The sequence below is a fragment of the Canis aureus genome, chromosome 38 (assembly GCF_053574225.1).
Source record: "Canis aureus isolate CA01 chromosome 38, VMU_Caureus_v.1.0, whole genome shotgun sequence".
Lineage (NCBI taxonomy): Eukaryota > Metazoa > Chordata > Mammalia > Carnivora > Canidae > Canis > Canis aureus.
In genome coordinates, this window is record NC_135648.1 from 1,278,721 (window position 1) to 1,292,213 (window position 13,493).

Here is a 13,493-nt window from a genome sequence, read left to right on the forward strand (position 1 = left end):
TCCCGGGATCGGGCCCTACGTTGGCCTGATTCTCCCTCTGCCTGTGTCTCTTCCTCTCTCTCTCTGTCTTTCTCTCTGTGTGTCTCATGAATAAATACATAAAATTTTAAAACAAAAAAGAAAATCTGTCCCTAAACCATTGTGTGGCCTGCAACCGGTCACCAATCTTTCTTATCTGGAACCTTTTATTTACGAATCTTTTTGCCTCAAATTCTCTAATTCCACGGAGGTTGGGGAGTATGGGTAGGCCTTCACGCAGAGGAACTATATGTTCAGTTCGGTAGACTTGCGGCCACAGTCGGTGAGGAAAGGCACCGCCGTGTGATAGGATGGCGCCTTGCTTACCTCTCAGTGCCCTGCCTACTTTCGATTTTTGGCAAGGACCAAAGAGAATAAGTACTGCGTGTGAAAGAAGCCTTGTGAATGGTAATGACTACAGGTATTAACGGAGCTATCATCTCCAGCATCGTCATCAATACCCAACCCTGGGGGCAGGCGACCAGCTCTGGCCTGGAGCTAAAACACGGAGTAATTAGTCAAAGGGGCCCTGGTGGGAACAGAACTGGTGTGGGAGGAAGGACAGCCGTGCTAGAAGATTAGAAACATAAAAATGGATAAAAGCTGGGAAAAGGAAATAAATTATAGACTAGACCCAGATCCCTGTAAGTCATGGTCTAATATCTGTCGTCCTGGGTTGGGAGCTCCATCAAGACTCAGTGGGAGAGAAGGAGCCTGAAAATATCCCCAGGTTGGCTGCTCGGATCGTGAATCCTCAGGGAATAAGATGGAAACGCGTGGACCGGTGGGCTCGTGGACCAGCAGGAAATTAGGTAACGAGGGATGGTGGCTCCGGAGAACCACAACCAGACTTCAGCAACCGCTGGCCTGGCCTGGCACGGAGAGCGCTGAGCGGCAAATGTGAAATTGCCCAATTAGGCAGCGCTCTGAGTATTATCGCCAGAGAAGGCAAGCCCAGGCACAGCTGATGAGTTAACCAGATATGATACAGAAAACATTTCCTTCTCCTTTTTGGCTTCAAGTCTCTTTTAAGGCTGTAGGTCTCTCCAGTCCAGTCGTACGTGGGGGCCACGAGGAGATGCCTGCTTCCATGGGAGGCCCTGCCCTGCTGTGGCTAGCGCTGCTGCTCTCCTGTAAGTAGAGGTTCAGGGACCCCTCCCCTCCCCCGGAGGGGCCGAGATGGATCTGGGGAGCAGCTGGGGTAAGAACACTGGCCGTTTTTGTGATGACTTTTTCTAAGCTCCGTGCAAACCACGGGGCATTTCACGGGGAATCTGTCGTGCACACGAGCTGGAGAACAGGGCAAAGCAGGCTGAGCAAGACCAGCCTGAAAGCCAGTCCCTGCAATCGCTCTGGCATCTCCCAGAGGGCAAGGGAGGGAGGACGGAGGAAAGAGAGGAGCTCCTACTCTCCCCAGGTCAGGTTCCTGGGAAGATGGTTGGCCCTTAAAACTCTGGATGAAACTCTCATCATTACCCACATCCCCGTCCTTGGGAGTCCCAGAAGGGTGTGTGCAGCCACTAACTTTTCTTCCTCTCTGGACTTTTGCAGCTCCAGGTGTCATGTCATCAGGTGAGTGAGTCCTTGTCCTTGCTCTGTCAGCCTCAACGTGGCTGGGCATGCGCCCCCCACCGCCCCCGCTGTTTCCCTCCACTCCATCTCCTCTGCTCTCTGGTGATGAGGCGTCTGCCCCTCCCCGTCCAACCTGAGCCCCACTTGCATCTTGCCTGTCTTCCTTCTCTCCCCTCTTCGACAGCTTCTAAAGCACCACCTCCTTCCCTTAAGACACCACCACTCTTTTTATGCAACAACCATCTCTGTGGAATATATATTTCTTTTATAAATTTATTTTTTATAAATAATAAATTTTTTGTTCAATTTGCCAACATATAGAATAACACCCAGTGCTCATCCCATCAAGTGCCCCCCTAAGTGCCCGCCACCCAGTCACTACCACCCCCCGCCCACCTCCCCTTCCAACACCCCTAGTTCATTTTCTGTGGAATATCTAAATATGGAACATGTAAACACCTAAGTGCCTCACAGGCACTACCCCATGACCTCATTCAATTCTGAAAACACCATCATCTTAGTCCTGTCACCATTTTGTACTTGAGGCCTTTGTCTGATTAAGTGCCTTGCTGGCGGTCCCGCGGCTAGCCAAGGGCCAGCTTCTAACCCAAGCCCCTTGGGTCCAAGCCTAGCCCTGTTTCTGAACCCTTCCTCATCACTGTCCAGCACTTCTAGGCTTTGGTCAAATTTGTTCCACGTCTCTTTGTTCCTGAAAACCTATTAAGACTGATTCTCTCGGCGCTTCTCACTTCCTTCCAGAATTGACGTGTACTTTTGACTCCGTATGCACTCACAGTTAAATAGTCATAAAAATTTAGAGCTGGGAGAGACTATGTTTCATCGAGTCCAACACATTTATTCATTCATTATTCACACACTCATCCACTCAGTAAATATTTAATGAACACATACTATGTACCAGCCATTGTGCTGAGCTAGGGCTGAACAGGACAGACCTCGCCTCTGTCTGCCCAGGAGCTGCAGTCCTCCCTGGCTTGGTTGTTTTTTTTATTTTTATTTTATTTTTTTGGTTGTTTTTTTAATACCCTACACTCCTGTCCCGTCTTTCCTCGTGGGTGGGAAACTCCCTGGGGCCACAGCACTGAGTCCTCCTTCCGTAAGCCTAGGACTCAGGACAGTTTACGAGGGTGGACCGAACACAGACCGTCTTCGCTGTTGCCGTGTCTGTGCTCCAGAGCCTGGACAGTTTTCTCTTTTCCCCTCCCTTATACCTCTTTCCACAATTTGATCTCCTCAAAGATACCTTGAAACCTACAGTGTCCATGAACCCGCCATGGAATACAATATTGAAGGATGACAGTGTGACTCTTACATGTACTGGGAACAACTCCCTTGAAGTCGACTCTGCTGTGTGGCTCCACAACAACATCACTTTGCAAGAGACGACTTCACGTTTGAACATCAATAAAGCCCAAATCCAGGACAGTGGGGAGTACAGGTGTCGGGAAAATAGATCCATCCTGAGTGATCCTGTGTACCTAACAGTCTTCACAGGTAAGTTCTGGGACTATGGAAAGATGGATTCTCCCACATGAGGAATGGCTCATCCTAAGCCAGGGAGGCATCAAGTTCTCCAAGGGCCTAGTACACCGGGGTGGGATTCAGGCCTCGCACTCAGGACCCGCCCGCCGCTCTCCTTCCACCCCCGCTCCTGCCCAGCCCTGCCTTCCTCCCCGGTCATGGCTATCTCCACCTCCCGGTGCTCTCCCTCCACCCCACCTCACCTCTCTTTTCGGGTTGGGGCAGAAGCATAGGACACGTACAAAGGACATGTTGGGTATGTGAACGTTGCAAAGAGCTGAACATCCGAAACAGGATCAAAAGGTCTGATTTCTAAAATTTGCTCCATCATTTCCATGCGCCACATCCTGGACGTTAGGTCAGCACTCTTGGTTTTGAAAGACATCCATGTAGATCCCTTACAGGCTCCGCTCTTAACTCAAAAACAAATCTCATGTCTGCTTCAACTTTGCGTGATTCTTAGTGCGTTTCAGTTCTTACAACGACATTAGCCAGGGAACCCAACCCTTGACATTCCACAAACTCATCATTAACGAGTATTTGTTGGGCACCTACGCACTCTGAGGTGATGGTGTTAGGCGCTGGGGATACCCTGTAAGGATCAGACGTGACTCTGGGCCTCCTGAGGCGTGGAGCCACATGGGGAAGAGGACACTAAGCGAGTAACTACACACACATCGTGAAAGGTGGCGTGCATGTTCTGGGGAAGTTTTGGAGCTCACCGCGATCGATGGTAGGACTAGGGAGTCCCCAAGACGCAAGAGGGCAAAGCAGACCTGCTCCGAGGCGAGGGCTCCTTGGACAGAACAATTTTATTCCCTCTTAATGACCAGAACTGGCACCGACGGAGCTGAAGGGAGCACGGGCTCTCAAGCCGTCTATGGATGGGCCCAGCAGGAGCGTCAGAGTGGTTCTAGGGCCCCAGAGTCACTTTTCAGGAGGAGAGAGGGTTTATTGATATAGAGGACAGACCCTAAGCATTGTTTCAGATTTCCTCTTTTATTGACCTTACGGGCCAAGAAGTGGGTTAATGATAAGCCGTGGTTCCTGACGCTTCCTCTGTGCGTGACCACGTCTACCTCTGTCTGTGTCTATGTACCCACCCGTGTGCTGTTACGTGACCTAACACACGCTCTTCAGAGTGGCTGATCCTTCAAGCCTCTGCCAACGTGGTGATGGAGGGTGAGAGCTTCCTCATCAGGTGCCATAGTTGGAAGAATTTGAGGCTCACAAAGGTGACCTACTACAAGGATGGCATCCCCATCAGGTACTGGTACGAGAACTTCAACATCTCCATTAGCAACGTCACAACCAAAAACAGCGGCAACTATTCCTGCTCAGGCCAGATCCAGCAGAAAGGCTACACCTCTAAAGTCCTCAACATTATTGTGAAAAAAGGTGAGCTGGTAAAGAAAGAGGGGGGCCAGTGGCCGGGGAAGGGAGAGAGAGGACCCCTGGGGCTGGAGCGGCGCCGGGTGGTGGCTCTGCCTCATGGGTCCCCTGGGCCGCGGGAGGGGCCTGGGCCACGGCCTCCGAGGCCTTGTTTGTTTGCCGGCAGTGGTGACACCTGTTCAAGCTGTGGAATTTTTATGAAGACTAAATGTGGTATCTGGAAATGGATGCGTAGCCTGTTAAGCGCTGCCCAAGCATAACGGACGAAATTGCTGGTTTGATCTCAAAGTCCTCTGTGGCTCCTGGGGAGGACACTTATGCTTATCAGGTTGAAAGGCAGTCTCAGAGTTGAAGGGATGAAGGCTGTGGGGAGCTTGAAGACGCCGCCGCGCTCGAGGAGGAGGGCGAGGGAGGGAGACCCGCAGGCCGTGGGCTGGGTGCCCCAGTTGGGAGGAGATGGGCCTACGAGGGACACCGGGCAGGCACCCCGCCTCCAGGCCCAAAGAGAAAGATGCTCCCTCCCAACTGCAGAGAAGAGAGGGAAGCCTCTCAGATATCTGCCTTGCTCGGAGGAAATCAGATTTTTTTGCTTGGCCGACTTGGCTCATACCGTCTAAAAAATCATGAGACCAGAAGCCAGAATTAAGCCTTATTTCAATTTTCTGCTACCTGGTCTGAGACCGACGTGCTATTTAACTGTCGCTGGCCTTCCGGGATCCTTATCTGTAAAGTCAAAGGCTTGGTCTAGATGCCACTTGGAGAACTTGAAAAATACTGATGTTTGCATGTTATCTCCCGAGATCTGGATTTAATCGGTTTGGAGGACTGGGCATCAGTATTTTTAAAAGCCCGTCAGGGAACGGTCATGTACAGCCAGTGCCGAGAGCTGCTGGTCTAGGCGATCTCTAGGGGCTTCTGGCTGTGATGTTCCAGGGCTCTATGATTCTAGGATAATCACGAAAATCAGCACCTTGTAGACAGAATAAGAGAATCAATCACAAGAGAGGGACTTAGAAGGCAGCTTCAAGAAGCTCTGGCCCCGTGTCTTGGTTCAGGTGGTAAATGATGAGCGATCAGAAATGAGGCTCCGGTCGCCCCACCCCCACATGCGTTGTCTCCTTTCCATCCCAAAGTCACATAGGGGCGCTGGTCCCTGAGCTCCAGAAAAGGGGTCACCTTTCCTAGGACCTCCCCACCTTGGGAACACTGGCTGGAGGAGCTGGAGGCAGGGACTATGGGGCGGATGGCAGGAGGCTAGGGCCTCCGGGAAGCAGACAGAGGAACCCAGATCCATGGGTGCTGCTCTCTGGTCCTGGAGGCCTTAGCACGCTAGCGCTATTGGATGGAGGACCACGCCAGGTCCTTCTCGGAGGGAGGATGAAGTCGTGAGCCCCGGTCATCAGCTCCTCATATGACTTCTGCTTCTTGTTGCGTCTAGAGCCCACCAAGCAAAACAAGTACTCCGGGCTACAATTCCTGATCCCGTTGGTGGTGGTGATTCTGTTTGCTGTGGACACAGGACTGTTTATCTCGACCAAGCAGCAGTTGACAGTGCTCTTGCAGATTAAGAGGACCAGGAAGAACAAAAAGCCAGAACCCGGAAAGAACTGATGCCGCTGCTTAAGAAACATCAGCATCAGCAATCGCTTCTCCATCGTCAGACGCAGCTCACGATGCACACGGGAAGGTCTGCAGTCATGGCTTTGCAGAACTGCTTCATTCAACCAACTCAAACTGATTAAGTGGCATGTGATAGTAGGTGCTCAATAAACGGCAGTTAGATAAATAAAAGAATGAGTAGGGGCATTTATTGGCACCTGGCAAAGACAAGTGCCATTTGAATAAAACAGCTACGAAACCAGTAACATGATGCTTCTAAATACGCGAGGCTTGCCAATTTCTTTTGTGCTTCTAGAGGCAAGAACCACGAAGTTCTAGAGTAGAGATGCTTTCTCTTAACCACTCGAAGTCTGGACTAGGACTACAAAGACGTGGGGGGGATGTTGGTGAGATGGGTCATTTTTATGCTCTCATTTCGACCTACCATTTATGAGCTTGTAGTGCTTGCTGAATCGGGGGCAATCTTGAGCCCCAGGACTCGAGGGATGAGGCTGAGTCCAAGATTCCCTTGTGATCGTTTCTCCCTCTAACGTCTCCCAAACTCGTCTCCTGAATCCCCTCTAACAGCAACTGAACGGGGTGTCTTAGAGAAATCCTAGCAAATAATACTCACCAAAACTCTCAGCTCTGAAAACAGACGGATCTCAGGCAAAGACCCAATTTTGCTCTCCCACCCCCCGCCCCACCTTTGCCCGTGGAGATAGCTACACATGGGACTTGGGGAAAGAATTAGGAAGAGACGCAACACATGGTGGGTGCTGAGCATGAGGCTGCAACAGCCAACAAGAGATCAGAGTATGTACAGCTTTGCTGTGATTTAGGACAATTACTAACGCAAGCGGGAAGTGAATCTAGGGGGAGATTTGTAAATACTCTTGAGGTTGAGAAGTCCCATTTTCTCCAAAAGATGTTGTTAGACCACAAAGCAGAGAGAATTATTGGAGGCTTTTTTTTTAAATATAAAATGAATCTCCTTAATACTCTCTACGTTTCTCACGCCAAATTAGACAAGTAAGAAATGGCCAGATTCCCAGTGAATAGCCTTGTCACTTGGCTTCGCATAAACAGGCCTGGTAAGTAGAGAAGAGATTTTTTTTTTTTTTCCTGCAATAGCAGGCCAGGAAAGGTTCCCATGGGAGGCTTTTTGGTGTTGTTCTAGATAATTCTCCTGCATTTTTTAAAAAGATTTTATTTATTTATTCATAAGAGACACACACAGAGAGAGAGAGAGAGAGAGAGAGAGAGGCAGAGACGCAAGCAGGCCCCATGCGGGGACGTGGGACTCGATCCTGGGTCTCCAGGGTCACGCCCTGGGCTAAAGGCGGCGCTAAACCACTGAGCCCCCCGGGCTGCCCATTTCTGCTGCCTTTAGGAGAAGACAGAAGATCCATGAGTCTCTGGGACCATGGTCTTGCCACTGTCTTCACTAACAACATCTTGCTTCTCCATGTCCTAGACACAGCATCATACATAACAGACTAGAGAGCAAGTGACTTGCTCCTTTGTTGGATCTGAGGCCAAATGACCCAAAATGAAGAGTAGAGAGCTGTTTAACATTGATAGAAAGTCCACGCTTGATCAGCTTGAGATACATCTTCTGAAGGGTTTTCTAGGTTCTGGAATATCACAACTCACCTCCACCTCCCCTTTATCCACACCCAAGCTGGCAAGGGCTCTGCAGAGAGCACACAGCTGGATCTTCAAGCCCCCGTGAACTGTGTGACTGGAGACAGTCACTTGCTAGTATCTGAGATTCCATTTCTTTGTAAAAAAGAGCAGTTTGGACTAGGTGGCCTCTAAGCTCCCTTGAGCCCAGATGCCCTGTCCCCGGTGACTTGGGAGCCTACTTCCCATGCGGTGAGTACACAGGTTCAGAGGCTCAGATGCAGCCCCAAGGAGCGCTGGTGTGAGTTCTTCCTTCATCCTCCACACGTTGTCCCTTCCCTGGATCTGAAATTCAGGTTTGTCTGAGATTTCTGTCTCCCATTCATTTCTTCCTGTTTTCTTCTCCATACATTGCTTGTTCCTTATATAAGGAATGTGGAAGAGAATCAGGACTTTGATATTTTGTGGAGCTCTAAAATATGGCATTTAAAAGGATGTGTTTTTATTTTTATATACACCAAACACTTTGTCTACAGCAGAGATGGAATACGTATGTTTACACAGGTGATTGCAATGGAGACAATCCACCTCCTGCGTCCGTCTCAGGGCCTCCTCTGCTACCTTCAATCTCTTACCACATTTGGCCTAGGACAGTTCAGAGAGCAAATTTTCCTCCCACAGTTGCTGTTCCAAATCGGCTGCCACAAATCATCATGAATTCCTAATAATTAGAGATTGGTTTTGCTGAGAATCAACTCTGTTAACTCCCTACTGGTGGCCAGTGAAAGACAAATCCCACTGGTCACTTGGAGCATGGAAACTCAGACAAAAGATCCACCTTGGCAGTGTGCTGGAGAACTGAGTGCTCGAAGAGTGGTTCTGCTCTTTCTCTCTTCTCATGACAAAGGAAGCGGGACAACGGGATCATGTCCCTGACCCCAGAGATGGGGGAGCTTTAGGTTGAGAATGGCAGAAGCACCTGCCAGCCCGGGTCCCTAGATGACCTTGCAGAGTGGTTGTGTCTTCTTGCCTTCAGTTGTCTGCCTGGCTCTGGACAGTTACCAAGCCCAAGCCCCCATCTGATGCTCCATCAACCTCCATGGCATTCCCACCCCCAAACGTTTTCCCTACCACTGTGCCCAGGATCACTGTCGAGTTAGCCTGCACATTATCACTTGTAGCATCCACACTCTTTCCCTTCCTGAAAATTGGAATGACATATCCTCACAGTTAGCCTTTCCTGTATTTGAAATTTTAAAAATCTCACTGAGAGTGGTCAGCAATCTCACTGCCAGGTAATTGAATGGAAATCCAGGGCTGCAATGCAACTGAAAATTGCTCACAGAAAAAAACCCTGAAGATAAAGGAATGACTTTGTGTGGATTCTGAGAAAAGTTCAAAGTTGTATTTTTTTCACCCGTTTCCAAGAGGGTAATACTGCACTACTACCAACTAAATCGAGCTGCAGGAAATATAGTTCAATTAATAGGGTGATTTTTTTAAAAATTAATATATAGGAGTCACTGGCCTTCAGCCCTCACTAGAATATATCAAGGCTAAAAATCTGGGTTCTCGGCTGGCCAAGTGCTGTCCTAGAAACGAGACCCTAAAATATTGCAGATTAGGATCCTCAGAAAATAGACTCTGATGTGGACTGGAATGTGATCGTTTCTTAGGGAGTGCCCTCAGTACCAACACCTGGGTGAGAGAGAAGGGGGGACCCCCGAAGACGGAGAAGCTGAAATGTGATGTGGTCACAGCAAATGCCAACCATCTCACAGCTGAGAGCCCTGGAGCTGGGAAGGCCATTTGTAATCACCTTAGATCGAGGGACAGGCGCTGGTCTTCATACCCTGAAGTGGACAAGTCTTTGGAGGCTGTGCGCCCTGGGAAGATACGTGGCTCTGGAGAAAGTAGCTCCACGGCAAGAGCAATTTCCAAAGAGCCACTCAACTGACCGCTGTTGGCCCAACGCCCTCCCAGCAGCTTGGGGGGATGGATGTGTGGGTCCCCAAGGTGTGCGATCTGGGTGGGGTCGCACAGCGTCCGCGGAGTACAACTGTAGTGGAAGAGCATGGGGCCCCGGCCGCTGGAACTCTACCTAACAGCTTTTCTGTCTGGATTAAGCAGAATAATTAAGCCTGAATATTTTTATAATTTCGACTATGCACGCAGCAGTGCACCGTGCTGTGGTTTCTACAGACCTGGACACAAAGGCAAAGGATGTTTGGCCTCCAGGTCGCCTTCCAGGTGAATGTTTTTTGTTGTTGTTGGTTTTTTTTTTTTTTTTTTGCAAAGTCAGACGTGTTAACTTGACTCAGAGAATTCCTGAGTTTCCACTGCCTCGTCCCATCCCCCATGACCAGCGACGTCAGGACACTCTCACAGGTGATATTTTGCCTGGGCAGGGTCACCCCGTGGCGCCAGCTGGATTCCGGACGCCATAGGAGCCGCGTCTGGAGCTCAGGGTGTGCCCGTTCCTCGGCGTGGGAGGCCAGAGCGGGGCAGGAGGATGGAGGAGGAAGGACCCACCAGAGCGTACGTGTTCACCTTCTGAGATGCTCACATGGGAATGCTGTTTTTAGGTCAGGTTTTACGTTGGGAGTATCTCAGAAGAAATGTCTGAAGATTAACCTCTGCGGGCTTAGGAGCTTACCAGAAAATTTTTTATTTAAGTCAACCTTCAGACTTCTGCTCATTGATAAGTGTTCTCAGAAGTTGTGGTGAAAATGCTTACATTTCCAACAGCATATCAGAGTTTATAGGTCTAGCCCACAAAAGAACCAGGCTTTGCTTAGCTCCTTCCAACCTCTGTGCTTTTCACTCCTGGGCTGGAAATGCGGAAGGTGTTGAACTTTTCAACACGTTCCCCTTTACTGGTGTTTCCTCACCTCACCACCTCCAGGCTGTGGACAACACACCTCTACGTGCTTGAGAGCTGATGACCTTTTTGACTTCCTATTTGTACCCCTCCTTTCCGGGAATGGCTGGGTAAGGCAGTTCTACCCTGGCAAGTGTGTACCCAAGCCTCCTGAAGATTCCTCAGGAATCTGGGGAATGTTAGCAATTAGCAAAAGCAGATTACGAGATGGTCCTCCATGTCCACAGAAGAGAATATGCATGTGTCTCCTCACTTGTTAAAAAGTTGCACAAACTACTCCTACATTCCTTCCAACAGCAGTGAAAGTCTTTCCGAGGTGGCTTCCAAACCCTTTGTTCATGGGCTTTGTAGAACGCTGCCGGTTCTGTGTCTCAGTGGAGTTGTGTGGCTGGGTGTACACGTGTGTGACAGGATGTGGGTGGGAGTGACCCAGGCAGGTAAATCTTTCCCCTCTGGTCTTGGGCATTTGCTGAGCATCTCTGAAGGAAGCATGGGAAACCATGACAAGCTCAAATGGAAGTCCCCAGTTTTAATTCCTTTACTAAAGTCTATTCTTCTTGATCTCATACTTAAAAGCCTTACTGACACTGCATTAAAATTAATATACAACCAAAAAAAAAATTAATATACATTCACAAAATCAAATAAAAGGCTTTCAACAATCTCTCCTTGTTAAGAGGAAAGATTCCGCCCCACAGCTCTGTGCAGAGCATCCTTGACCTCTTTGTTCCGCAGGCTGTACACAACGGGGTTCAGCAAGGGGGTGATGACTGTGTAGGTCACAGAGAGGAGTCTGTCCTGCCCCAGAGAACTCTGGGACTTGGGCTTGAGGTAGATGATGGAAGCGCAGCCATAGTGGATGATGACCACGGTGAGGTGGGAGGCGCAGGTGGCAAAAGCCTTCTTCCGGCCCTCAGCTGAAGTGATCTTAAGGATGGTGGAGATGATGAGAACATAGGAGATGAAGACCAGGCCCATGGGTAGAACCAGGACACAGACACTGACAACAAAGTTGATGATCTCGTTGACAGTGGTGTCCATGCAGGCCAGCTTCAGCAGGGGTCTCACGTCACAGAAGAAGTGAGAGATGACAAATGCATCACAGAAGGGCAGGCCAAACACAGATGTTACCTGGATGATGGCCATGCTCAAGCCAATTCCCAGTGATCCATATGCCAACTGGACACAGGTCTCTTTACTCATGATGACTGAGTACCGCAGGGGGTTGCAGATGGCCACATAGCGGTCATAGCCCATGGCTGTGAGCAGGAAGCAGTTGTTGATGCCAAAGGTGAGATAGAAGAAGAGCTGAGTGGCACAGCCTTGGACAGCAATGGGCTGGTGGGGATTCAGGAGGCCAGAAAGCATACGGGGAATGATGGCCACGGTGTAGCAGGTCTCAGAGAGGGACAGCATGCTCAGGAAGAAGTACATGGGGGTGTGGAGGTGACGGTCCAGATGAATAATAGTCACGATGATGACATTGCCGCAGAGAGTCAGTAGGTACAGAGTTAGAAAGACAGCAAAGAAGACAAGCCGGTGCTGCCACCCAAAGCTGGAGAACCCTTCCAGGAGGAACTCAGTCACAGCAGTGGAGTTTGGCATTGGCACTGAGGGAGGTCTAGGTCTGGGCCAAGGACAGGTGTGATGAGCATACCGTGAAACAGAGTAGGCTAACCCAAGGCCTTCAGTTAAAAAGTGCATCCATCAGCTGAGCAATGCCTTGGACCTTGAGGGTCATCAGTATTCTCCATTGTCATCATCTTGACCCATTCTCTCCTTGGGTTCTACAGAAGTGTTGCCCCAGCCTCCTGAGACTGATGGCAGAGAGAGCTCTGAGAGGGAAAGTAGAGACAGAGTAAAGGAAAGATGAGTAGAAGTAATTACCCAGACATCAGAAAGGGGAGTCCAGGTCAAGGAGGAAGCTCGGTGCTATAGTTCCTCCTCAAGCACTCTTGAACTAGCCGGGAAGGATCCAGTGAGGAACAGTAACTGACGTGGAAGACAAAATGTAGCTGAGGCTCGTATCCTTTCAACACTGGTCAGGACTCACTGTCACAGCCCTACGCCCTAGCACCACCCTGCAGGGATTTCTGCTCCCCAGAACCCTATGTAAGGAAGTCCTAGGCTTCACTTCCCCAAGCCCTGCACCTAAAATCCCCAGTGATTGTGAAAGACTAGAAACGGGAGCATTCTGATGAGATGTTCCTCCTGAAAACCCTGCACCAAGTATCCTCTGAGGCCACAGACAACGGCTTGATAAGGTACACGGCAGGCCCTTGGCTTATCTCCTTGAATTCTAGCAGAAAGCCGTATGGAACAGATCTGAGGCCATCCCTTCGAGTAGGGAATGGGTTTTCCTAGTGTGAGAGCAAGGATTAAAATTCACCTAATCAGAGAAGGACTGGATGTTCTCTTTTCTCCCTCCAATGTTGAGTACTCCGAGCTGAGATAGGGGCAGACATGAACTCATCTCATGTGAGCTCAAAATTAGAAACTATGCAGCAGCAGGTTTAGCCTGGCCCTTTAAACCCATGTCTACTCTTGGTAGAACTCACCATGTTCAACCATTACCTCCATTCAGAAAGCTGAGAGTCATCCTTTTCCACATGGAAAATAATCCCTCCTAAAATTCTGTCCTCTGTCCCCTCCTCCCTGTGCTTTCTACCAACACCCAACTTCTGAGCACACACAGCAATCATTCTCCGGAAGGTCTGCAATATTCTCCCAACCGAGCTCCCTCATCGCATTGACCTTGGTCCCAGTCCAAACCTGCCTCCTGAATGAATGTTGTCGTAACATTTTTTTTAAAAAGATCTGCCAATGGGATTCACCCAAAGAATACAAAAACACTAACTCAAAA

General features: G+C 49.6%; 2 protein-coding genes across 3 annotated transcripts; one reads left to right on the top strand and one right to left on the bottom strand.

The window, feature by feature from the left end:
- The first annotated feature begins 927 nt into the window (after nt 1-927).
- Nucleotides 928-6,385, top strand: FCER1A (Fc epsilon receptor Ia). 2 transcript variants are annotated; one of them, XM_077887260.1, is made up of 5 exons: nt 928-1,151; nt 1,570-1,590; nt 2,869-3,105; nt 4,273-4,530; nt 5,963-6,385. In XM_077887260.1, exons 1-5 carry the CDS (start codon nt 1,001-1,003, stop codon nt 6,133-6,135), a joined length of 840 nt encoding a protein of 279 aa, XP_077743386.1. In that variant the 5' UTR covers nt 928-1,000; the 3' UTR covers nt 6,136-6,385. The 2 variants fall into 2 exon arrangements, with proteins under 2 accessions (XP_077743386.1, XP_077743385.1); XM_077887259.1 differs by having other exon boundaries at nt 960-1,151; nt 2,851-3,105.
- Nucleotides 6,386-11,253: 4,868 nt separating this feature from the next.
- On the bottom strand, nt 11,254-12,802 carry LOC144307090 (olfactory receptor 10J4-like). The gene has a single exon (XM_077886642.1). The coding sequence runs from the start codon at nt 12,332-12,334 to the stop codon at nt 11,303-11,305; it is 1,032 nt and encodes a 343-aa protein (XP_077742768.1). The 5' UTR covers nt 12,335-12,802; the 3' UTR covers nt 11,254-11,302.
- Between the last annotated feature and the right edge of the window lie 691 nt (nt 12,803-13,493).